Here is a 26,539-nt window from a genome sequence, read left to right as displayed (position 1 = left end):
ACAAAACCCACTTATGTTTGAAAAGCTGGACAAAGAAAAAGATTCCCTCTGTTGCAGGTTCCCAATTCATCCCTTTCTTTAAGGCTTACTTAGCAACATCCTACTCAGAATAGTCTTTCTGGCTATCTCAATGAACAAGGCGAACATCCTTCCAAACTTCCTACTGCACCTCAAGACTTAATCCACCACACATTAAACAAATGAAGCATCAGCCAGAAAGGAGGTGGAGGAAAGAAGTTTAAAAAGACAACGTTCAAACTGCTTGCCTTCTTCAGATCACTGAGAGATCAAAGTGTCCAATCTGGATTAAACTACACTCGAGCAGCAAACTGCAGAACACTGGTACTTAATGGCAGTCATTTTACTAGGACCCTCACCACACAAAGAAAGAGCTGTATGCTGCACACACAATACTGCTTGCAATATGAATGTCTCTTCTTGTGTATTTTATGTAACGATTTTTATTCCTCTCAGCTCACTCGATGTAGGACACAAACAATGCAGAGGAGAGAACTAAATCAGAGAAGTATCAGAGAGGGACAGACATGGATCAACGTCTGTGGAAGGATTCAAAAAGATTTTTGAAGGAAGTTCCCCACTTCTAATAATGTAGCAATGCTGAGTTTGCAAAGAATTGAAACACTAACCCCTTGTCTTTTCAATACCGTTACCTGTATCAGAATAAAGACAGACTATTACGACAAAAGCTGTTCCAAGAGGCTTCTGTGGGTGAAAGAAACTCAAGTCCGGTCTCTACCCAGCTTCATGGAGCATCCTCCCAACCAGCCCCTTCATAAATCAAGGCAAAACTGGAGATTTCTAAATTAAGAAGGCGGAAAGATTATGTTCCTGTCAGAAAATCTACATCCTGGTGTCTTCATTTCAAGCCCACAGTGTATGTCCTCCATGTCACCGCTGTCAACATTATCCCAACAATAAATTAGAAAGCACTCAAGATGATGGATAGGCCATGTAGAAAAGTAATAACTATTGAGGGAAAGCCAGCACAAACTGCCACTCATGGAGAAAGCCCTGAATTTACTGACTTCTGCAAGAGCTTGCAGAATAAACGGAGAAATCAATAGGGGATTACAGAAATACACATTTTTAATTATTAAAAAGCTCTGCTATTGATCTGCTTTTTTTCCAGAAGTAAATACCATTACAGAGATTTATAAATGTGTGTGTATTCACTTGTTTGAAGTCTGCCCGGAATTTAGATGAAGGGATCCTGCGTTTTTGTTTTTTTTGTTTTTTTTTAAGAGGAAGAGAAAAAACATTTGTCTTTCCCTGTATAATACTGTACTTGAAACTGCTACATCTGGTTAGGATTCATCCAGAGGTGGGCTGCTCAGACTAAAAAGGATTCCCTCCCCCCACACACACACCCTTCACTGTCAAAGGCCTTTCAGTGAGTGCCTCAGTCATAGGAGGAGAAGGGAAGCTATTACGAAAGCATATCCCTACCCCTTTCTGCAGGTCAGGCTTCTGAGACTTAGACTGTTAAAAATCCCCCCCTCCTTTAAAGGGAGAGTTCAGTCTTCGAAACGGTGCTATTCTTTATGCTGGTCTCTCTTGGCTTTTAATAAAATTCAGTGACAGACTGACTCTGCTAACACTGGCACAAGAGACTGCCCTCATATTTCACTGGTTTTTATATATACTCAGTAGAAAGCCTTGTCTGTCGGACACTTGCACATTTTCTTTTCTTCACAAATCAAATTATTTGGGGGAGGGGGAAAGGGGATAACAGCTAGGAAGATGGAAAAGCCCTTTCACCAAACAGTGAATTGGAAATCACTTTCCATATTATCCCTATGATCATATTGTTCAATATACCCTTCTTGGGATGAGTTTAGAGAGAGACATCCTTCTTTTACAAACTCTCTTGCAAGAACACCACTAGATATTTGCTTAGTTATTGATCAGAAACCATTCACTTAGGATGTTCTTTAGCCATTAGAGTGACTTTTGCACCAACCAGTAAGTAAACGGAAAAGCAAGCATATTGCAACTGCTTTGCGACGCAGAAGACACCATAACCTGGAAAATGCAACAAACTGAAATTTTGTGGGATGTTTTTTATATTTACTTCAAGTTTTGGACTTTGACAGAGGTAAAAACAATGCCCTAGCAAGGCTGCTTGAATGAAACATCAAACTATTTTCCCATTTGCTGCTCCATCTCTGCAGTAAGTCAGCATGAAACTGGAGGGACATGGTGGCAAATTCCTCTTACTAGAAGACAGTCAAAAAGGTGTAAGAGGTTCCTGATTTTTTACTTTCATCACCATTCTGAGATGCAGCAATGACCAATCTTTAGGCTCAATTCAGCTGATTATGTTGACTGGGGCCTGAGTTTCTAAACTCAAAGATATCAGAACAACAACTTGAGAAGCAAGATCTAGAGTTCAATCAATACAAGCGTGCAAAGGAGAAATCCCTAAAACTTAATCAGATTTTCAAAACTCAGCTGCCATTTAGGCTCCAAAATAAGCAACCAGGTGCTCTTTTAAAGATCTCTGGACCCACATTTCAAGGTAAGCAGTGGGGACAGTGAATTTCCGAAATCCTTTATCAAAAGGAATAAATAATTCCCCAAACGTCCACTTATGCATTATCCTTGGACACGCCCTATATTCCCCACACATTGCTCCAGACCATCCATCTATTTTCTCAAGACAGTGAATTTACACTCTGAGCATCTTAAGAGGATATTCAAATCCCACGTTTGGGTGCTCCCACTGGAGTTTATCTGTGTAAAGCAAGCATTTATGTGCTTCCATTTGAAAGTTGGGCTCCACAAGTGAAAGTATGAAAACACATTAAGGATTCAAGTTTGCTGACCTCTTATGAACAGCAATTTAATATGGACCAGTGTGTGAAAACTGGGCCCCAGTCAAATGTCTGATGCTGAACCACAAGAGCCACACTGCATCTCACAAGCTTCCACTGCACTGACAGCAAGTCCATCTGAGAAGTCAGATGATTGCACTTCAAATCTCATTCATCACAGCCTTTCGCTAGGAAAAATGAAGCAGCTTCTGGAGCAGTAAATTGAATGAATTCAGAGTCTTGACGCTGTACAAGAGCCAGAATCTTTTATTTCCAAACGGATATTAATTCCATCTCAAAGCATCATGGGGCCTTTCAACTCAGTTCTGTACTCTGCCTCAGACACTAACTCTAGCAAAATCCTTACTTTACTTAGAAGAAAGCATGGTGGCAATATTCTCATTCAGAAATGGGGACATAAAAGGAATGGAAAGGACAAAATTAATAAGACACACACATCATCACCTCCACCCTTATGTTTATGTTGGCAGAATGCTTTGGGATGCTCAGCTGAAAGATGGTACTCAAGTACTAGAAGTACTTTACAAAAAATTGTTTCAGCCAAGCCCTGAATGCTAATTTTTGAACAGCCACCTGGCTTTAACTGATAGTATATATTTTACATAACAATGCATTGAGAAAAGAAGTATTCTATTCCCCAGATTGCCTGCCCTGAAACCGTTTCCTTTAAGCAGAGGAGAGCAGCCCCAGGCTGTCAGCAAACCTACAGACTTATCTTAAAACAGCCTCTGTACATACCCGGTCAAATGGGATGCCATATTTCTTCAAGATGGAGGGTGAAATGAGGGTCATCTTGTGGCGAAGGAAGGCATCGCATCCCTGAGAGCTTCCTGGGAAAAATCCTGCAGAGGGATTCAGAGGAAAACAAAACATCACCACAGGCAGATTTGTCCAGCAAGATACACCCATTAACCAGCAAACAAACAGCAAAATGTTAATCTGCCCAAACATTTTGTAGATGGTTGAAACAACAGGGATACAATTGCAGGTTGTGGCAGGATAAGTAGCAATGCCCTCATTGCCTAAAAAATAGTGACAGGGACAACAGTGATCTTAAAATAGCAGTCTGACAAGCATAACCCTTTCATAAGAGAAGACCAGCCTCCTGAGAGCTACCGAAAACTAGAGAGGACGGGGCTCAAGACACCTCATTTTGGGCCATACTGATGCTTTATCAGTGCTCCCCAGAAATACATGATCAGGGGCCTCAAAATTCCAGTGTCAGCCATCTGCCCTGCAAACTATGGTTTTCCTGGCCTGAGACCTTATGTTCTTCCAACCTGCTGCAGGTTATCCACAAAGCACTGCCACTTAGGTTTGCAGCTCAAATATCGTACACTGAGCCCTAGGAAAGTGATTAACAACTAGGATCTCTCACAAATACTGTTTGGTCAGTGCCTACACATACTCCCATTTCCAATAATATGGTGTCTGAAATTTAAGAACAAAATGTTCATCCTCACTCTGAGAGGCTGTCTACCTTATATGGTCCCCCAATCACTGTGGTATCGAAGTGCCTCACAATCTTTAATGGATTTAACTTCACAGCACCCCTGCTGGGTAGGAAAGGGTTATAATCTCTATTTTACAAATGGGGAATTGAGGCACAGAGGTGAAGTGATTTGCCCAAGGTCACATACAGCAATAATTGCTGTACTTCAGAATGATGCCTAGGGCGGGAGTAAAAAGAGAAACAAAACCGCACACGTTAAGAACCGTCCAGTATATTTTATTACTGTTACCCTCATCCTCCCTCCCAGTGCCTGTCATGTACATTTGGCTTAAACTGTCTTAAGGGCAGGGACCATATCTCCTAATGTTTTTATAGCACCTAGCACAATGGGAGGCCCCAATCCTCACTGAGGCCTTCAAGCACTAACAATATAAAAAATAACAAGCCTACATAAAGCTTGTCACCCTCCTCGGTCTTCTACTGATGTGCCTGCCCTTTATCTGCCTGGACTTGCAACACTACTGCATTGTTCTCAAACTTATTTGATCACGCCCCCCACTTCTGTGCACCTGTAGTAGTTTACGCCCTCACCCGTCCTGCCACACAAGTACATATAACAATTTTTAAAAAAAAACCAACATGCTACTCTCACTAAATATTAAAAACTGTAAAGCATTGGTTCAAACAGAACCAACAATCATAAGCAAAACTGTGATTGTGGTCGGCGCTTACAATGAAATGCACACCACATTGTAGCAAATGGCTTAACACACACACAGCTTTGCATAATGCTAGGCAAGCTTAATGCCCAGCGCCATCTACAGTCAAATGCCCAGCGCCATCGCCATCTGAGGACCTGATCGGTCTGGAGGAATCAGCTTTGCTAGTTATTCATGGCTGTGGCTAAAACGGGCAGAGCCGTACTACTTTTTCCCCCTAAAGCTTCTCACGTCCCCTTTAGAATACATTTTGTGTTTCCCGGGGAGCCCACCCCCAAGTTTGAGAACCTCTGTTCTAGACAATGTTTCCTATTGCAGATGGCTGATTAAAGCAATCCAAATTAGGGGCGGAAGGAAAAAAACCACATGGGGGTGGGGGGATATAACCCGAGCCCTGAAAACAAAACTAAATTGATGGCACATAACGGAGGAGGTTTTAGAAAGTGCAAAGGATTACTGGATTCCAGCAACATTTTTTTTTTAAAACACTAAAAGCGTTGCAATTAGAGTTATGACTGCCTGCCCCCCAGTTTGTCGTCCCTCTCTGCAGTTCCTCTTTTTAATGCACAGTTTAAGTGGCTCTCATTAAAGCTACTAATAAAGGAGCCCATTTTACGTGATTAGCACCAATAACGTGGCAACACATTAACGTTCTCTCCACGGGCACCACAACTCTCCCAGAGAGCCCATTTATAGCTCAGCTATTCATTTTCCATATTAATCGCAAACTCATTTCACTGTACCAAATATCTCCGTAACACAGTCCATTGACACACCGGGGGGCGGGGTGCAGAGGGAGTTTAAAAAGTGTCATTTTCTTTTCTGAACTAAAGGGATGGTGTGGGTGGGGAATGGGGGAGTCCAAAATGAAAGACCGGGCCATTAGCAATATATCACTGGTTTTTGTCTCACTGTCAGTAAAAAGTATGTTACAAAAGAGAAGTTGAAAATATCCCTTGACTTTTTTTTAGTCTGGTATGAAATTCCATTTCTATGTGTCATCTGCATGTATGTGGGTTTTTTGGTGGCTGAAATGCAGGGCTTTGGAGCAGACATGGCTCTTAAAAGCAAAGAGAACAAGACTCCCTTCCCCTGGGAAGCCCATACACATTTAGACTAGTCTTGACCCATGATTGGCTTTTTCTGGTATGACATGATCCGTAAAAATGTTAAGACTATCAGTGAGAAATGTTAATATTATAAGTGTATTTTGGTGGTTAGCACCAGATTAAAAATTGAATAGAAAACAGTTTTCCAGACGGTCTATTTCCCCCCCCTCTTTTGCATAATGACTGACCAAGGGAGAGACATCTATATGATAACGACTGCTTGAAATCTATAGCTGAAAGCTTGCCTCACTAAATGGGAAATTTGGTTTTTAGTTAGTAATTCCAGAGCAAGGACTTTGGTTGGTACCGACTCTCTACTCTACAGAGCCAGGTGTGCCTATAATATTTGTAAGTACAAAGAGATAGAACTCCATGAAAGAAAAAAAAAAAAAGTATAAATACCCTTTCTGGAGCCAGTCACCAAAACAGAGGATCTTCCCATGCTAGTCTTCTCCCATTTAAAATCCACACCACCATTACCTCCCAAAATGGTGATGCTAAGCTTTATCCACACCAATGAAGCGCTGGTGCCATAATACACTGGAGGTGGATAGCAGCACATGGGCCGACCTTGGTGGCATCGGGCAGGTGTGCATAGATAAAAATGTTTTAGCAGCTGAGGGTGGGAGGCTCTCTGAGAGGCCAGCAAAGTACAAGAGGCCTGGATGGAAATGGTCCTTGGATATGCATATGCACCCAGTCAGCCGGTTGTCAATTTCATTGGCTCAGTTGGCAGGCAGCTCTTTAGATGTCTGAAGTCTGCAGGGGGTTATGGAATCTAACAAGACAAGACACACATTCCTGTAAAACACAGGGATTCCAGAGCAAGCCCTGTAAACGGTCGCTGGTTTGGAGGGATATAGAGACGATCTGGGTTAAACCTATAAACAACTGTATCTGAATCAGTGGAGCTCAGGAGAGTAGGGAAGATGCTTTTGTGATCCAGTGACAATGTGAGGGATGTCAGATTTGACCTGCTGATTCTGTTATGGGGCTATTCCTAGTTTCAGTGAGCACAGGCTCTCATGATCACAGGAAAGGAACACAAGTCTCTCACAGGAACTCTTCAAGGTTATATAGAAGGAGGTTGTAGAAGTAGTAGGGGATCCCATCAAAGGCCTTTCAGATCCAAGTCATATAGAATAAATAGGGTGCTACCCTTTATGAATTCTGTGACCATGTTGCAGAAGTCACTGTTACTTGTTCTCTCCTTTTTCTTTACATATTAAGAAGCTGTCCAACATTTCTTGTTTGTTCTACCTTCCTCTTTTAAGTGGTTCTAAAAAGAGTGGAAAACTGGATGAACTGTCACTGTTAAGACTAGAGTCACATTTAAGAGCAGAACACGAAGGGAACTCTTTTCATGGTATTAAGCATAAGGTTACTACATGGTACTTGGCTGGGAAAGACCTATTAAATTGAAAGGATGCAGTGCTTAGTTAGTGGGACCCAGCTCTGTCGATGTATGAGCTCTGACTCCACAATGCACTGGAGAAAAAACTTACACTTGAATATCACTTGGCTATATCAAACTCTATTGCATGCTACCCTTCCCCCTTCTGTTCTCTTATTTTTAATCAGATGAAAATAACTGGCTCTAGAATATAGCATACAGAGGACGAGCGCGTCCCATTGTTGCAGTTAGCCTTGGTTGTGTCCCCACACCTTTTTATTTTTTAACATGAAGTTTATTATAAGGAGAGGTACAATCTGTCCAGTAAACAGCCCTCTAGTAACAGGAATGCCACCAAAAAGGGTATGCATGTCATTACATACATCATGAAGAGAGAACTCCAATAATTATAGCCCCTGTATCCACCATTAATGAGTTTATAAGCACTTTTTAAAAATTAAAAATGCTCAGCAACAATCAATACAAATGCAGTTTGTATTTAACAGACTTATGAGGGTAGCAACAACAACAACAAAGAAATACTACAATACTCTCCTTCAGAGTTTCTCCTTGCAGTAGGGGAAGGGAAGCTGCCACAGCAGCTCTAGTGATGGCCCTCCACATAAAGGGATCACAGAGCTCTCATCTCACCAAGGCAGGCTTTAATATGGCATCAGTTGCACATTGAGATGCAAGATGGGTTTCTGATTGAAATTCATGCCCAGGATAACAGAGTGGTTTGGTCTCAAAAGCTCAAAATGAAAGGTTTTTCCATTAGTTTTAGTCTGGCCAGCAATGACTCTGGGTCTAGTACAGCCAATGCAAATTCATTGCGCAGCTCTAGACTACATTCAGTCTCAGCAACAGCAACATTAAGAAAGTGGCAGCTAAAGCTTACCTTTTGCCAGGCGTTCCAATCGCTTGCCATGCTCTGGTGGTATGGCATACCTAAGGAAAAAACAAAACACTCATCAGGAAAATAAATGCCACATCTCAAATCAAGATTACAGTCTCAGAATGGAAACAGGTGGGGGCAAATGCCATCACTACTATAGTTCAGCCCCAATCTGCATGTGAAAGGAGGAAGTACAAACAAAAAAATGTAGAAGTGTGAAAGGTATTGATAAAAACATGAATACAATTCTAGGAGGAAAGCCAGATTGTAACTGAAGGAGCTGATGTTCTTGGCAACTTCATATAATGAGTTCTTTTTTCCTGCAGTATTTTTATTATACAGCATCACATGTCGTCACAGAGTGACTCATAAGCTAGAAGAGAAAGGTTTTAAATGAGATTTAATAAGGTAAAATGGTGATACAAAGCAGGGAAACCCAGGAGTAAACAAGTATGGAGAATGAATTAAATTTTCTTTAGTAGAAAAGTTGCATACAAGATAAAACTGAACTTAACAGATAAGGTGGTCTAGGCTAAATACCTATTTTATGAATTTATATGGCCTTTATCAAAAGTAGTATCTAGGCACTCAACATAGGCAAAAGTTAAGCAGAACATATGGGACAGGAGCACAGTAATTTAGATGCTTATTTTTGATCTAAGAGATTGTCCCGAAGGTTACAAAATCCTCTATTTAAACAGAAGAGAGGATGCTTCAGTTCAAAGTACCTGTTCCTTAGCAAATATCATCAATGGCTACACAGAAGTAGAAATGGGCCTGTTCTCTCATTACAACGATGCAGAATCTATCTTATCTCTTGGAAAAGGGGCAGAGCGGGCCATGATACTTAATATCTGCACTACCACCAAAAATATTAAAAGAAGGTCACAAAGTCAATCATTTAGAAGTTATGAAGTGCGAGAATTTTGGTTGCTGGTTATAGTTTGGCAAAATTATAGCCAACTGAAAACTGTTTCCTTTCAGAAAAAGGAAGAGCTGGGCAATCCTAATAAGCAGTGCTACCAGTCCTACCTATTATGGGGACTCTCAAGTACATTAGAAAGTCTACATTTCTTCTATAGGCCAGTACCCTTCATATTGTTCCTCAGTTCTAAGAGAAGAGTCATTTATCCAGACTGTAAAGAGTAACAGGGGGAAAGTCATATCCCAAACTCTCTTTGTATGAAACCAAAGTGAATTTCCGCTTATAGCAATCTGGAGGCGCATGATCCAATGGAGAGAGGATGACAGGAGGTGCTTCAAGATTTAGCCTCTAAGCTGATTTAAACTGGCACCTTTAAAAAAGAATTCCAAGAAAAACACCATGTAGCATTTAATATTACAGAAGAAGACATTAATGTGCTCCCAGTAGCTTCTGACAGCACTTTAAATTGTATAATTATCAAACAAATTTCATTTGTCTTGCACAAAGCTAGTAGCTTTTATTTTTAAATGGCCATTTATCACTTACATAAAAGTGATAAAAATAATCCCAATCCAAAACTCCTTTGTGGGATTAATGTCCCTTAAATATGGGAAATGAAACATTCCATTTCTTCTGGGAAAATGTTGAAGGATTGGGAAATAACTAATTTATGTCTACAAGGCTGCTGCTGATTAATGTAATATCCCCAGTCTACAATGCTACTTTCACTTAATTAGTGCCTGTAATTGGGAGTTGTAAAGATAAGATTAATTGAATCTGGAGGATGTTAAAAGTTTAATACATTGAAACATGGTCATTGTGTTATCTGAAACTGCAGACTGCAAGAAGCTGAGCTGAGTCAATGGAGAGCCTGAATGAGAGTTGCTTGGATAGGAACACAGCAGAACTGAATTTCCACTGGGCTCACAAAAACTACAGTGTAAAAATCTATAGGTCAACATCCCCGCCACCACCACAAAGCTTGCAGGTGCACACAGGGCAACAATTGGTTCAAAATGTATAAAACTTTTTTACTCTGATCAGACTACTGCAAAGAAGAGGTGCTGTGCCATTTTATATAGATTTACTCTTGGCAAGCAGCAAAATCTGTCACAGAGTGGAATTAAAAGCAGGCCAAATTCTGCCTTCAGTTACACCCACACAATCCCACTGAATTTAGTGGGGTTGCACTGAATTTGGCCAACTATGTTTTAAGACCAAAAGCTCTTCCTTTCCACTGTAAGTACTGTGCAGATTTGAGCTAACAAAGCCTATATGATCAGGCATGAAATTATCAATCAAAAGGCAGAAGAAAAAGGAGGCGACAGAAAGATTAGAAATTGCCACAATCAAAAGAATTACTGTAATTATATCAGTGAAAGGTCTGGCTATCATAGATGGCCTAATAATGACATTATCCTCCTGCATTCACTTAGCTAGCACTATGAAAAATGGCAATTGCTTTAGGGATAAAATCTTTGACAGAGGTAGCTGGAAAAAACACCACCATTCAATAGCAGCTGCTGTAACCTCTGTCAGGGACCCATAGCTTGGACTCTGGTCAACAACGGAACATTTTTAATTTCTAAGACAGATGCTTTACTATGCACCATCTCTGCAGGTACAACAGGATTACTTTTTGTACATGATCCTCTTCCTCATAGCACATACATCACTTTAACACTTGGAGATTTCTACCTAGTGCTAAACAGTAATTTAATTTCACATTTAAAGCACTCTAGTTCTCATGCTGAGAGACAGATAACTTTGATGTTTGTCCTCAGGGAAAACATCAAAATGTCATTGAAAATCAAAATACTAATTCATTAACCTCAGGATAAGGTGTCAAAACAAAGGGATATGTTCAACTGCCCAGAAACATACGGCTGGTCTACACTGAAAAGTTACATCGGCATAGCTGTCTCTCTCAGGGGTGTGAAAAATCCACCCCCTGTGAGACGAAGTTATGCTAACCTAACCCCCGCTGTAGACAGAATTAGGTCAATGGAAGAATTTTTCCATCAACCTAGCTACAGCCTCCCAGGGAGGCAGATTACCTACAGTGATGGGAGAACCTCTCCCATTGCTGTAATAAGGCTATGTCTACAGTAAAGCGGTAAGTCGACCTACACTACGCAACTCCAGCTACGTGAATAACGTAGCTGGAGTCGACATACCTTAGACCAAGTTGCCGCGGGTTCTACAGGGCTGGTGGTTGATGGGAGAAACTCTCCCATCGACTTACCTTACTTTTCTCGTCGGGGGGTAGAGTACAGGGGTCGACTGGAGAATGATCTGCTGTCAAGTTGGCAGGTCTTCACTAGACCCACTAAATCGACCACCAGTGGATCGATCTCAGAGCATCGATCCCGGCTGTAGTGTAGACATAGCCTTAAGTGTCTACACTTCAGTGCTACAGCAGTGCAGCTACATTGCTGCCACTGTAGTGTTTTAAGTGTAGACATAGCCATAGCTTCTGCTAGCTGCTCCAAAACCCCTTCAGCACCGCAGGATTTATTCATTCGACCAGTAAGTGGCCGCAGCAAGTTTTGAGAGATAACTCTCTCACATCTCTATCATCTCTCTAGTTTTCTGCCTTGGTGGACCAGTTGCCTCCACCTCTCTAGAGAAGCATCCTGTAGGGCACACAGGTTAACAGTAAGAGATGGCCACTTATTTTAGAGCAAAAAGGGCCTGTTTTTTTATGTTGGCTACTTGTGGGTCCTAAAGCAACTCTCACTGAAGGTACGAAGACAAGTAAGTGTATTTAGCATGTCTTTATTTGGGCATAAGCTTTCGTGGGTTTTAGCCCATGAAAGCTTATGCCCAAATAAATTTGTCTCTAAGGTGCCACAAGGACTCTTCATTGTTTTTGCTGATACAGACTAACACTGCTACCACTCTGAAACATGTCATAATGTCTTTGCTTCCGGTACTCTATAAAGATCTTATTAGACCTTTCCCAGAACAGAGACAATTCCATGCCTCTAATGAAATGGAGGGCAACCTATGTCTTCCTTTGCAAGCCACACATACCAATCATGAGTTAAAATTACATGAACTAGCCAATTCTATTATGGGCAGATGCAGACAGCAAGAGAGCTTCTTAAAAGACAGACAGGAAGGGTCTCTCATAAAACCCTCTAATCAAAAAGTAACACCAAATAATGTGCTTCTTTCACGAATAAGATTTGTCAACAGATAGAGAGACCTGCATTGACAATTAAGGGAATTGGTCCCCTCAAAAGCAGTGTGCAATTTAACAGAATCATAGAAATGTAGGGCTGGAAGGGATCTTGAAAAATCATCTAGTCCAGCCCCATGCACAGAGGCAGGACCCAAGTATACCTAGACCATCCCTGACAGGTGTCTGTCTAATCTGTTCTTAAAAACCTCTGACGGGGATTTCACAACCGCTCTTGGAAGCATATTCCATTGCTTCACTATCCATATAGTTAGAAAAATTTTCCTAATGTCTAATTTAAATCTCCCTTGCTGCAAAGTAAGCCTATTATTTCTTGTCCTACCTTCAGTGGACATGATCACCATCGTCTTTATAACAGCCCTTAACGTATTTGAAGACCTTTTTCAGGTCACACTTCATTAGTCTTTTCTCAAGACTAAACGTGCAGTTTCTTAAATCTCTTCTCATAGGGCAGGTTTTCTAAACCTTTTAGCAGTTGTGTTGCTCTACTGTGGACAAACCGGACAGACTCTAGATCTTTCTTAAAGAGTGGTACAATGCTCCATCTGAGCCCTCAGCATTGCTGAGTACAGCAAGTCAATTACCTCCTGTGGTCTTACATACAACAATCTTATTAATACACCCCAGAATGATAACAGACTTCACAACTGCATCACATTTTTGGCTCATATTCTATTTGTGATCCACTATAACCTCCAGATCCCCTTCAGCAGTACTACCGCCTAGCCAGTTATTCCCAATTTTATAGTTGTTAGTTTGATTCTTCCTTCCTAAATGTAGCATTTTGTTTTTATTTGCATTTCATCTTGTTCATATCAAACCAATTTTCCAATTTGTCATGGTCATTTTGGATTCTAATCCTGTCCTGCAAAGTCCTAGCACCCCCTCCTAGTTTGGTGTCATCTGCACATTTTGGTGTCATCTGCTCCACTCCTTTATCCAAATCATTAATGAAAATACAGAATAGAACTGGACTCAGAACAGACCCCTGTGGGACCCTACTAGATATATCCCCCAGTTTGACAGCAAACCATTGATAACTCCTCTGACTACACTCTTTCAATCAGTTCTGCACCCGCCTTACAGTAATTTCATCTAGGTCACATTTCACAAGTTTGTTATAAGAATGTTGTGAGACAATGTTTAAAGTCTTATTGAAAATAAAGATATATTGTGTCTAGAGGTTCCCCCCTCCTCATCCACTAGGCCAGTAACCCTGTCAAAGGAGGAAATTAGGTTGGTTTGGCATGATTTGTTCTTAACAAATCAATGCTGGCTATTACTTATAACCCTATTATTCTCAAGGCGCTTACAAATTGATTGTTTAAAAACTTGTTCCAGTATATTTCCAGGTATCAAAGTCAAGCTGACTGGACTATAATTCTCTGGATCCTCTTTGTTCCCTTTTTAAAGGCGGTACTATGTATGCCCTTCTTCAGTCAATTGGGACCCCTTCCATCCTCCATGGAATTCTGAAAGATAATTGCTAACAGTTTTGAGATTGCTTCAGCTAAGTTCCTTACGTACTCAAGGATGAACTTCATCAGGCCCTTCTGACTTGAATACATCTAACTAAATGTTCTTTAACCTGTTGTCCCTACTTTGGCACATGGTCCTTCTCCTTTGTTGTTAATATTGTGTTAAGTATCTGGTCACAATTAATCTTTCTAGTGACTGACAAGCAAAATAGCCATCAAATATCTTAGCCTTCTTGATATGACCAGTTAATTAGCTCTCCTTCCCTGCTAAGTAGTGGACCTACACTTTTCTTTGTCTTTCTCTTGCTCCTAATGTATTTATACAATCTCCTCTTATTGCCTTTTAGATCCCTTTTTAGGTGTAACTCATTTCATACCTTCACCTTTCTAATCTTGTCCCTACATGCTTCTGCTATTCTTTTGTACCCAATCCTTAGCGATTTGTCCATGTTTCCACTTTTTATAGCATTCCTTTTTGATTTTCAGGTCATTAAAGAGCATCTGATGCAGACATATTGACCCCTATTCCTAACCGTCCTTCACATTGGAATAGTTTGCTGTTGTGCCATTAATATGATCTCTGAGAAACTGCCAGCTCTCCTGAACTCCTTTTGCCCCCCATTGGACCTTACCTAGCAGTTCTCCGAAATGACTGAAGTCTGCATTTTTGAAGTCCATTCTCCTTATTCTGCAGCTCTCGCTCCTTCCTCAGAATCATGAAGTTTATCATTGGATGTTCACTTTCACCCAAATGGCCATCAACCTTTGAACTCATAACTAATTCCGCCATTAATCAGAATCAAGTCTAAAAAGGCTGTCCCTCTGAAACGAAGTTTTTCCCATGGACATTTTGTGTTTTGCTGTATTACTTTACTTCAGATATCTGAGTAGTTAAAATCCTCCATTACTATCAGTCTTTTTATATATATATTTCTGTTATTTGTTCTAGAAATGCCTCATTCTCCACCTCCTCCCGATTTGGTTGTCTATAGTAGAAACTTACCATGACATTGCTCCTGGGTCCCCCCCCCCCCTTTCAAGTGGTCTGCCTCACCTCGTTCTGGACCTCAGAACAAATATTCTTGATGTATAATGCAAATCTCCTCCCTTTTTTCTCTGCCTGTCCTTCCTGAACAAGCTATACCCCTCTGAACCAATATTCCAGTCAGGAGATTTATCCCATTATCAGTGATGCCAATTAAGTCATAATTTAGTTTATGCACTAATACTTCCAGTTCTTCCTGTTTATTCCCCATACTCCTTGCATTTGTGCATAGACATCTGCGACGTTGAACAGATTCCCCCATTTTCCCTCTTGTTGCTCTTATGTCCCTAGTGTAATTTTCCATTCCACAGCTCATCCCCCAACATCTAGCCCTCTGTTAAGGTTGCATTTTTGTTAGCTGTCTGTGGACCTTCTCTGATTTGCCCCCTTTTGTCCGCTCAATCAACCCATCAGTCTAAGGCTTCACAGCTGTTTCACCTGGATTCTATTCTTTCAGAGGCAAAATTTTTGCACTCTGTATCAGACGGCAGCAGGAAGTATGTTCCTTCATCTTTTGCAAAGCTGTAAACCGAGATAGATGCACCTTGAAAAAAAGTTGCTATTTAAAATTAAGTGGTAGTAGGGGGATTGTGTTTGGGTAGCTAGAACTGAGAGTTCTTGAAAGGAGAAAATGAAAGGAAAAAAGTTCTCGCTCTCTCAGTAATTTTTTTAAAGGCCCAGAGAAGGGACATTCTCCAAGATATACACAACTGGAGTGAAAATCTGCGAGAAGGAAAAACTGGAAGAAAATCCAGGATGAGCATGGAAAGGTGAAGGAGCTGGTTTGCTCAGTTCTTTAAAGTATTAAGGACACATCTCTGTTTCAGTATTTTGACTGTCTAAATGTATTGTTTCCAAAAGGTCCCACATCTTTGTGGTTATATCCTTTGTTTATTGTACAGGTACAACACAGGAAGGAGAAGTGCAACCTTCTCCACACTGTTCCATCAATGTGCTTCAATTCTGACTTGCCAGAGCCTGTTTTTAGGGACGAAAGAGGAGCTCAATTTCTATGTCTATTCAGTTGTTGGGCCTTCTGTTGAGGCTGCCAGCAAGATTAGTGCCAGTTAGCCCTCACCTGTCCACTACCAACTCCACTGAAATCCAAACTTTAGTCACACAGGCCACTAAAATCTACAACTTGGTAACTTTCAGCCAAATTCAACACTGGTGAGCAGTGAAATGCTCACCCTGAGATAAAAGATTCTATCCATTACCATTCCTCTGAACAGTCTAGTCTCTGAAGTTTTGATACAAATTTTACTAGTTTTCTTGTGTATATATAGGTTCCTTTTTATGTAAATATCTCTGGAGTAGTAATTATTCCCTATTCTTCCTTAGGGCTTATTATTTATATTGCTATAATACCTACAGGCCCCATCAGGGACCAGGACCTCATTGTAGTAGGTCTTGAACACACAGGAGACATATTTCCTTGCCCCAAGTACCTTAAGTTTCATCTTACCTTTTTGACTTATTATGCTTCTCACAATCCCACATCTTTCCTCTAACAACTCTAGTGCCAAGTTACAGGAAAAATTAAAAATAGCGCATAGCATTAAGTAAACAAGATCAAAATAAACCTGCTTTAATGCAATGGTTATAGCTGCTTGGTGAAAATTCCACTATTTTGTATCTGTACTGTTTATTTTCCCTCACTGATAAGCATTTACAGTTGTTAGTACTGAATCTTTCCTTGTTGTCTGCAGCTCTCACTGTTCTGCTCTCTCCAGTTCACTATGCAGTGTAATTCTCTCTTCCTGAGTATCTTTTCTACCCCTCCAATTATGAACATGGTTGAATTTATTTTAAAAAAATCAGAAAAATAGACAAAAGATTTACAAGGCAGACAGCTACTGGGATTTTTAGTTTATCTGACCAAAAGAACCTCCTGAAAGGATCCTGAGCTGAGCTATAATCAGCAGGAAGTATCATTCTTGACAATTATCAGATGCTTCACTATTGACAGATTTCAGAGTAGCAGCCGGGTCAGTCTGTACCCGTAAAAAGAAAAGGAGTACTTTTGGCACCTTAGAGACTATCTCTAAGGTGCCAAAAGTACTCCTTTTCTTTTTACTATTGACAGAAGCAGCTTTGTGAATAACCCACACTTTGAGTACAAACTAGTTAAGGGACTAATCAGCCTAACTTTAATCTAACCTTGATATGATGCTACTGAACCATTACAGATTAGGGAGCAGGGATTTTCCCCTCCACACTGAACAGCTTCAACACTAAACAGAAGGGATGGTGGCAGCATAAACTATTTTAATAACCCTCAATCAGAATAATCCCTTTTTACAGACTGATTCTGCTATTGAGAAGACATCTGAGGGGACTCAAAAGGGATCACTGAAATGGTCTCAGTTTCAGTGTCGCAAGATGAGAGAGATCTCCTCTCATCCATTGCTTCAGGATTCCAGAAGATCTTATTAAAACTCTTTCTAATGTGGTCTTCAGAGTCATAGGGTCTCTCCAAAAACTGATTCTGGTCTCATTTATTGACAAAAAATTCAGGATCTCAGGTTCAGGAGGTGCTCAATCAAATGCTGAGGTTGTGTTAGACTCATTTCCATACAGAGGTGGGTTTTTCCCCCTTTAGAGAGAGTGTTTAACTGGACAATCCCCTTTCTATCCTTAAGATGAAAGCATGAAAAAGATCCCGCATATTTGCGATGGAGGATGCTATTAATAGTGTAATTTTCTTAGTGTTTTGTTTATTCCCCTGGAATGGCTTGATGGATGTGAATAATTATCATACTATAAAAGCCAGCAAATGTGCTGTTTTCTATCACTCTAAATCATCAAACAAATAAAGTGTGAAACAGCATTTTTGAATACAATTTTCCCCTCTAATGGCTTAGAATTATTATCAGGAACAATGAAAATAAATAAGCAAATGCCTTGCAAATTAAAAATTAAATGCATGTGTCAGGAAAGAGGCAGAGACCAACCATCTTGGGGTACAAGGACCAGTTCAGAAGCCATTAAAAGATAACACAGTAGGGGATTCACTTTTACTTCTAGCATCAGGTGTTGCTAAAGGGACTTTCCAATCTAGCCTATATTCTACCCTCAAGGCTTCTGCTTAGGGGCCGGGGGAAAAGGAGGACATTTTACTTTTTTCTTATTTCCAGTCAATGCAAGCTATTAAAAACTTCTCCACATCAGAACATAGGATCCCTCAGGCACTCAGCCTGTTGATGCCCTCTCCACTGGGGTCTCCCTCTTTAAACTTAACAGCTTCCCCTTGAAGCAATTCCCTACCTTCTATAGAGCACCAGGCCATCTCTTCCCCCCATCCAAACTTCTTTTGAAGCTTCCAGACCTTTTCTTGATACTGCTGTACCACTTATATAAGCAAAGTATCAGATAGATTAGATACCATACCTTATCTACCCCTGCAGCATGTCAAAATTCCAGTCTCCCTTCAACAACATAAAGCAATTAAGCAGCAACTTCCTTACTAAATCTTCATGCACCCTTCTTCACCAGAATGAGCACCACAGGTGGGAGGTTCAACTGCAAGGCTTTTCAAAGGGTCACTTCAGTCTAACTCATGTTGGAGGGTAAGAAAGTTAATTTCACAGTGTCTGCACAAGGTCTGGACAAATAGGCCCCACACAGTTTAGCAAGATATAATTACTGAAATAAGGAACGATAACAAAATAGAACAGCACATTTAAAATGCCTAAGACCACACATCAAGCTGAGGGTTAGTTATCTGTCTTCAAAGCAGATTTACTCACGCCAAGAATAATGACCCTTAGCAGATTCAAATGCCAACCTATCCCTCCCTAGTGACAGGCAGAATGGAAAAGTCATTATTTCAATCTCCATTAAACATAAGTGTGTCCACAGATGCATAATCTGAACCCTAACCTTCATGCCTATAGCCCTGATAGCAACAACAATGACCCTAAGAAGATCCTTTGATCCATCAGGAACATTTATATACAGTAGCAGCCACAATTGGGTAGGGCCCTACCAAATTCACGGCCATGAAAAACACGTCATGGATCGTGAAATCTGGTCTCATCCTGTGAAATCTGGTCTTTTCTGTGCTTTTACCCTATACCACACAGATTTCATGGGGGAGACCAGTGTTTCTCAAATTGGGGGTCCTGATCCAAAAGGGAGTTGCAGGGCCATCACAACATTATTTTATCGGGGTGAAGTGGTGGTATTGCCACCTTTACTTCTGCACTGACTTCAGAGCTGGGAGGCCGGAGCATGGCTGCTGTTGGCCAGGCACCCAGCTCTGAAGGCAGCCCCCACCAGCAACAGTGCAGAAGTAAGGGTGGCAATGCCATCCCATGCCACCCTTACTTCTGTGCTGCTGCTTTTAGAGCTGGGCAGCTGGAGAGTGGGGGCTGCTGACTGAGGGCCGAGCTGTGCAGGCAGCAGTGCAGAAGTAAGGGTGGCAATACCCTACCAGGCCACCCTTACTTCTGTGCTGCTGCTGGCGGGGGCTCTGCCTTCAGAGCTAGGCTCCCGGCCAGCAGCCGCCGGCCTCCAGCGGCCCAGCTCTGAATGCAGGGCTGTTGCCAGCAGCAGCGCAGAAGGAAGGGTAGCAGTACCGCAACCCCCCTTACAATAACCTTGTGACCCCTGCCCCACAATTCCTTTTTGGTCAGGACCCCTACAATTACAAAACCGTGAAATTTCAGATTTAAATAGCTGAAATCATGAAATTTACAATTTTTTAAAATCCTATGACCGTAAAACTGGCCAAAATCAATCTTGAATTTGGTAGGGCACTACCTATGGATTACTGAGCTATTTACAAACCAGTTTCCCAGGTGCTCCCTACCCCCACAAATCTAAGCTCATGCTCTAGCTTGAAGGTTGAGTATCTTTTTAAGTGAAGCATTTATTGTACTGATAGAAGATAACATATGTCAAGACATCATAGAGCAAGAACAGAAACCTCTTTTGTTCATTACTTTTGGATAGTTTGCAACCTTTGCCTAGTCATTTACATAAAATAAATTAATTGCTCCTTCATCTAGGTACACACGTTATATCCCTTCTCCCTCCAAAATGGTTCAAGTCTCTAATTTCCTCCTACTCAAAATTATATGGTTAGTCCTATTTTTTCCAGTCCAGGAAAACAGACCCAAATTTGCTTTCAAAATTAGCCAAGACCACCTCCTAATAAAACAGTGAAGGTGGTGAGACATTAGGTATGCCCACCATCTGCCTCTCCATAAGCCACACTCTCCACCTGTAGCACTCTCAGTACTCCCAAACTCAGAAAGATGACCAGGATGGGACGGAAACAGGTCTGTGCTCTTTTTGCTTCTTTATAATTAAAAAGGTTGCCCGTCAAGGTTTTGGGGGACATTTATTGGGTTGCTTGTTTTTTGGGGGGAGGGTTAACATTAGAAGCATGAGGAATGTCAAGCCACTTCTTCATTTACTTTTTCTGAAAAGCTCCTTGGTGGGAAAGGTCACAAAGATCACATACTACACATCCTCTACCACCTAAAATGAATGGGCAGGAGCTCTGAATCTTTAACAAAGATGTCCTTTCTCCAAAATGTTTAAGCATTGCATTAAATTGGTTTTAAACACAAAAACAGGATCTCAAGTAGGAGTGGAGAGGTCATTTTATCTCTGTATTTGACACTGGTGCGACTTCACTTAGAATACACTGTCCAGTTCTGGTGCCCACAATTCAAGAAGGATGTTGATAAACTAGAGAGGGTTCAGATAATTGACATGAGAACGATTAAAGGATTTAAACATATGCCTTATAATAGTGAGACTCAGAGAGCTCAATCTATTTAGCTTAATAAAGAGAAAGTTAAGGGGTGACTTGATTACAGTCTATAAGTAAAGACCTGGGGAACAAATATTTAACAATGGGCTATTCAATCAAGCAGAGAAACGTATTACAAGATCCAAGGGCTTGAAGTTAAGCTAGACAAATTCAGGATGGAAATAAGGAGTCAATTTTTGACAGTGAGGGTAACTAATCACTGGAACAATTACCAAGGGTCATGGTGGAGTCTCCATCACTTACCATTTTTAAATCAAGATTCTATGTTTTTCTAAAAGATCTGCTCTAGGAATTATTTTGGGGAAATTCAATGGCACATGTTATACAGGAGATCAGAGTAGATGATCACAATGGTCCCTTCTGGTCTTGGAATCTGAAGTTTTAAACAACTAAAAATCCCTTATTTTCTCAATTGCTCAGCTTTTACTATGGACTCTGGTGTTGTTTTCTTAGTTCTTCAGTCAAAAGTGTCTTTCAGAGCAGAAAATCTTGAATTTCTACCAGCTTGGAGTGGGAGGGTAATCCTTAAACAACTGAGAAAAGAAGGAACTTCCAGCCAGATTTTTAACGTGTGTTTTTCTTAACTCCTACAACTACCTAACATACTGGGAAACAGGTGTCTTTGTTGAAGATTCATATCTCCAAGTTCACAGATTTCCTCCCCCCCGCCCCCAGTAATCCATGAAAACCAAATGTCACACTCCTGTTTCTAATGGTGGAGAGTGGAGGAATAAATAGAAGATAACTTCACAAAAACAAATCCACTTTTCTGGCCTTTATCCATAATGAAGGGGGTGGGGGGGGAAGATAGGAAGAGGGAGAGCACAAGCCTAATATTTTTAAAATCCTTTGTTGGTCACCTTTATTTTAAAATAAAAAAATAAAAATAAAAAAGCTAACCTGAGTGGGTCTCGCAAAGTGCAAACACTATTTTTGCCCTTACAAGGAAGGATGGGGGAATATTTACAATAGTTGTCCAATCAGTGTCAACATTTGCTCTGCAAGTTAAGGCCAACGTAAGGATGGATTAGAAACACTGCAATTGCTACAGGTTTCCCCACTAATTCACAGTCCTTCACCACCCAAGGAATAAATTCAGTCACCAAAGGCAGAACCCAAATTCACTTACTTCTCCTCATTGATATCTGAAATGGTCTGACACTGAACAATCATCTGCTTTAAGCAACTATCTTTTAATGTCAGAGGATCACCATCTGGAAAGGAAAACCTCTCCCTCCCTGTCTGTCCCCTTCTGTTGAGAATCTTTTACATTATGAAAACACACACTTGCTCTGGAGATAAGATCTCACACGGATCAGAGAGTTCCTTGTTCCTAGGAAAGAACCTTATCAAGTCTCTGCCGTTTTATCTTTAATGGATCATTTTATGGAACAATGGATGATGGAATTTAGTATCTTTAACCAGCAGTGTCAATGATTTCAAATAATGACATTTTTATTGAAACACACACAAGTGCACAAGATAAACACAGACTAGGGAGTATCTGCTCAGAAAGCCATAATAAAGAGTAAATAAGTAATGACAGAACAAGATTACAGATACACAGACACCAAATAAACCTACATTATAAAGGCAAAGGAAAAATAAGTTCTGCAGACAGGTGGTCAAATACAATCTTCTGGGGGCCATCATGGGAGGAAGATCAGGACAAGTGAATACAGTACAGGCTGCACAGTCACCGTGAGGCTCTCTGCAAATTGCTCTGCAAGCTGCACACACAGACCTTAATAAAATTAATATGTGCGCAGCATGAACACAGATCAGATGTTCCCTGATGATTCACCATGGAACATAAAGTAGCACAGAACAAGAAGGAAGCCTTTTCCTCTTTAACATGGTTTTTGCTCACAGCCACCTCCAGCTGTTCAACGGAGGTCCAAAATGAGTGAGGCCTTAAGCATGCGTGGGGTGGGGAGGAGAGAACGGGACTTGTCTGCAAGTGGAATAAGCATAAGTAACACTAAAGATTCCAGATGAATTCCTTTATTTACAATAATAATTGGTGGAATCGAGATTAGAGGGTGCCTTGCTATAGAACAGGTGCAGAAAGTGAATCAAGAGCGGTGTCCTGTGTGGAAAAAGTGATGTGACCGAAGAGCATTGAGACAAATTTAAGATGTTTTTAAGAGTAGATTTGATTTCTCTGGCCTGCAACTAAATGAAGTCCTCCTTTGTCTTATTATACTCCATTTAACAAACGGAAGAACCTTATTGTTGCAGTGACAGGCAGCTACACTGTCAAAAGCCGGCCCTCTAGATTAAACTTGAGCTTTCATCTCCACTTCAACAGTACCATAACTTTACAAGGCATTTTATAAATGCAAAGACAATGGGCCACAATCTGCTTTGTTACAGCCATAGTCACAGAAGTTACTTCCAATTACATCAGTCTAACAGTAGAATTTGTTCCACCTTCTTGCCATCCAAATCAACCACTTCACAGATTTCATGACAACGAGGGGTGTTTGGCCTCCGCACCCAGCACCTGCTCTGCAGCTCCCACTGGCCCCAGCCCAGTGAAAGTGAGTGAGGGTGGGGGAGAGAGAGAGACTGAGGAAGGGGGGCTGGAGTGAGTGGTGGGGGAGAGCTCGGGGAATGGGAAGGGTAGCGGCAGGAGAAGGGTGTTCGGCTCTGTGCAATTAGAAAGCTGGCAACCTTAGCCTGGCTCCTTGCTGCCTGTGACCTTCCCGGGGCTCCCCAGCACCTCCCAGGCCAGGGCAGGGCCTCCTCTCCCCACAGAGCATGTCTGCAGGCCCCAGGGAAGGGCAGGAGCCTGGACCAGAGCCCCCGCCCCTGGGTCCCACTGGCAGTGCTGTGACCCACAGGGTCGGGACTCGACTAGGGGCTGCTCTTGGGCAGGTGGAGGGTCCAGAGCTCCCCACAGCAGCCCGGGCTCCCTGGGTGGCTTTTACCACTACCCAGCTCTGGCTTCTGGCCTAGCCAGGGCCTCGGGGGGGGAAAGACTACAGTTCTGGTGCCGGTGGCCCCCCACAAGTCTACCCAGGTTTCAGCGCTCCTACAGGGGGCCCCAAAATTGGACTGGCATTACTCCGCCACTGGGTCTAGACAACATAAAAACACAGTGGCCAGTCTATACGAGCCCTCTTTTTATTGATGGTACTGTTGGAGTCTCACAGGTGTTAGAGCAGCCATGGGACATTTTCAGGAAACCATCAGTGTGTATAAGGCCATTGTCACCAATGCTGTATGCACAGCTGCCCAATTCTCAACTCCACTGTGACACCATTAACATGAAGAAAGAGAGAAATTCTATTCTCCAAAGAATCAGAATCAAGATACAAAATGCTCCACCCCCACCTACCAGTCTGACTTCTCCTCTCACCCTTTCCACAAAGCTGAGACTTGTGAAAGTGTAATATGCTGGTATTTATTTAAGTTTTTTTGTAATAGACAAATTATTGATTTGCTGTCCAGCAATGCTGGGCTGAATTGTTAAAGTTCTTTTGAGTGTATGGCTGGAACTAGTCTTCTGTCAGTGGGCTAAAAGCGACCCAGCCCAACCTGTAGATAGCACACATTGCTGATAAACTCTTAATCCCAGAATCATAGACTAAGGTCAGAAGGGACCATTATGATCGTCTAGTCTGACCTCCTGCACAACGCAGGCCATGGAATCTAACTCACCCACTCCTGTAACAAACCCCTAACTTATGTCTGAGCTACTGAAGTCCTCAAATTGTGGTTTAAAGACTTCAAGGTGCAGAGAATCCTCCAGCAAGTGACCCGTGCCCCACTCTGCAGAAGAAGGCGAAAAACCCCCAGGGCCTCTGCCGATCTGCCCTGGAGGAAAATTCCTTCCCGACCCCAAATATGGCGATCAGCTAAACCCTGAGCATGTAGGCAAGACTCACCAGCCAGACACCCAGGAAAGAATTCTATGTAGTAACTCAGATCCCACCCCATCTAACATCCCATCACAGGCCATTGGGCATATCTACCGCTAACAGTCGAAGATCAATTAATTGCCAAAATTAGGCTATCCCATCATATCGTCTCCTCCATAAACTTATCGAGCTTAGTCTTGAAGCCAGATATGTCTTTTGCCCGCATTGCGTCCCTTGGAAGGCTGTTCCAGAACTTCACTCCTCCGATGGTTAGAAACCTTCGTCTAATTTCAAGTCTAAACTTCCTGATGGCCAGTTTATATCCATTTGTTCTTGTGTCCACATTGGCACTGAGCTTAAATAATTCTTCTCCCTCCGTGGTATTTATCCCTCTGATATATTTATAGATACCAATCATATCTCCTCTCAGCCTTCTTTTGGTTAGGCTAAACAAGCCAAGCTCTTTGAGTCTCCTTTCATAAGACATGTTTTCCATTCCTCGGATCATCCTAGTAGCCCTTCTCTGTACCTGTTCCAGTTTGAATTTACCTTTCTTAAACATGGGAGACCAGAACTGCACACAATATTCCAGATGAGGTCTCACCAATGCCATGTATAACGGTACTAACACCTCCTTATCTCTACTGGAAATACGCCTGATGCATCCCAAGACCGCATTAGCTTTTTTCACGGCCATATCACATTAGCAGCTCATAGTCATCCCATGATCAACCTAAGTCCAAGGTCCTTCTCCTCCTCTGTTACTTCCAAGTGATGCGTTACACGGCTGCTACTCTGAAACCAGTTTATAACAGAAATTCTTGTTATTAATCCCTAAATGTATGACCTTGCACTTTTCACTGTTAAATTTCATCCTATTACTACTACTCCAGTTTACAAGGTCCAGTTTACAAACTCCATATGTTCCTGTATGATATCCCGGTCCTTCTCTGTACTGGCAATACCTCCCACCTTTGTGTCATCCGCAAACTTTATTAGCACATTCCCGCTTTTTGTGCCAAGATCAGTAATAAAAAGATTAAATAAGATTGGTCCCAAAACTGATCCCTGAGGAACTCCAATAGTAACCTCCTTCCACCCTGACAGTTCACCTTTCAGTGTGACCTGCTGTAGTCTCCCCTTTAACCAGTTCCTTATCCACCTTTCAATTTTCATATTGATTCCCATCTTTTCCAATTTAGCTAATAATTCTTCATGTGGAACCATATCAAATGCCTTACTGAAATCGAGGTAAATTAGAACCACTGCATTCCCTTTGTCTAAAAAATCTGTTACCTTCTCAAAGAAGGAGATCAGGTTGGTTTGACACGATCTACGTTTTGTAAAGTTATGTTGTATTTTGTCCCAATTACCATTGACCTCAATGTCCTTAACTACTTTCTTTCAAAATTTTTTCCAAGACCGTGCATACTACAGATGTCAAACTAACAGGTCTGTAGTTACCAGGATCGCTTTTTTTACCTTTCTTAAAAATAGGAACTATGTTAGCAATTCTCCAGCCATACGGTACAACCCCTGAGTTTACAGATTCATTAAAAATTCTTGCTAATGGGCTGCAATTTCATGTGCCAGTTCTTTAATATTCTTGGACGAAGATTATCCGGGCCCCCCGATTTAGTCCCATTAAGCTGTTCGAGTTTGGCTTCTACCTCGGATGTGGTAATATCTACCTCCATATCCTCATTCCCATTTGTTGTCCTACCATTGTCCCAAAGATCCTCATTAGCCTCATTAAAGACTGCGGCAAAGTATTTGTTTAGATATTGGGCCATGCCTAAATTATCCTTAAC

General features: G+C 41.5%; 1 protein-coding gene across 8 annotated transcripts in view; it reads right to left on the bottom strand.

The window, feature by feature from the left end:
* Nucleotides 1-26,539, bottom strand: part of KDM4B (lysine demethylase 4B) — a 215,546-nt gene that overhangs the window by 132,780 nt on the left and 56,227 nt on the right. For all 8 annotated transcript variants that reach the window (XM_007072095.4, XM_043535975.1, XM_043535976.1 and 5 more), the window contains 2 exons: nucleotides 8,428-8,477; nucleotides 3,594-3,697 (listed from right to left, as the gene is read on the bottom strand). In XM_007072095.4, the coding sequence (XP_007072157.1) occupies nucleotides 3,594-3,697; nucleotides 8,428-8,477 (154 nt within the window). The remainder of the gene's footprint in view (nucleotides 1-3,593; nucleotides 3,698-8,427; nucleotides 8,478-26,539) is intronic.

Source organism: Chelonia mydas, chromosome 25, assembly GCF_015237465.2.
Source record: "Chelonia mydas isolate rCheMyd1 chromosome 25, rCheMyd1.pri.v2, whole genome shotgun sequence".
In the NCBI taxonomy this organism is placed as follows: Eukaryota; Metazoa; Chordata; order Testudines; family Cheloniidae; genus Chelonia; species Chelonia mydas.
The sequence above is the reverse complement of the archived record's forward strand: the minus strand, read 5'-3'. Positions and strand labels throughout refer to the sequence as shown.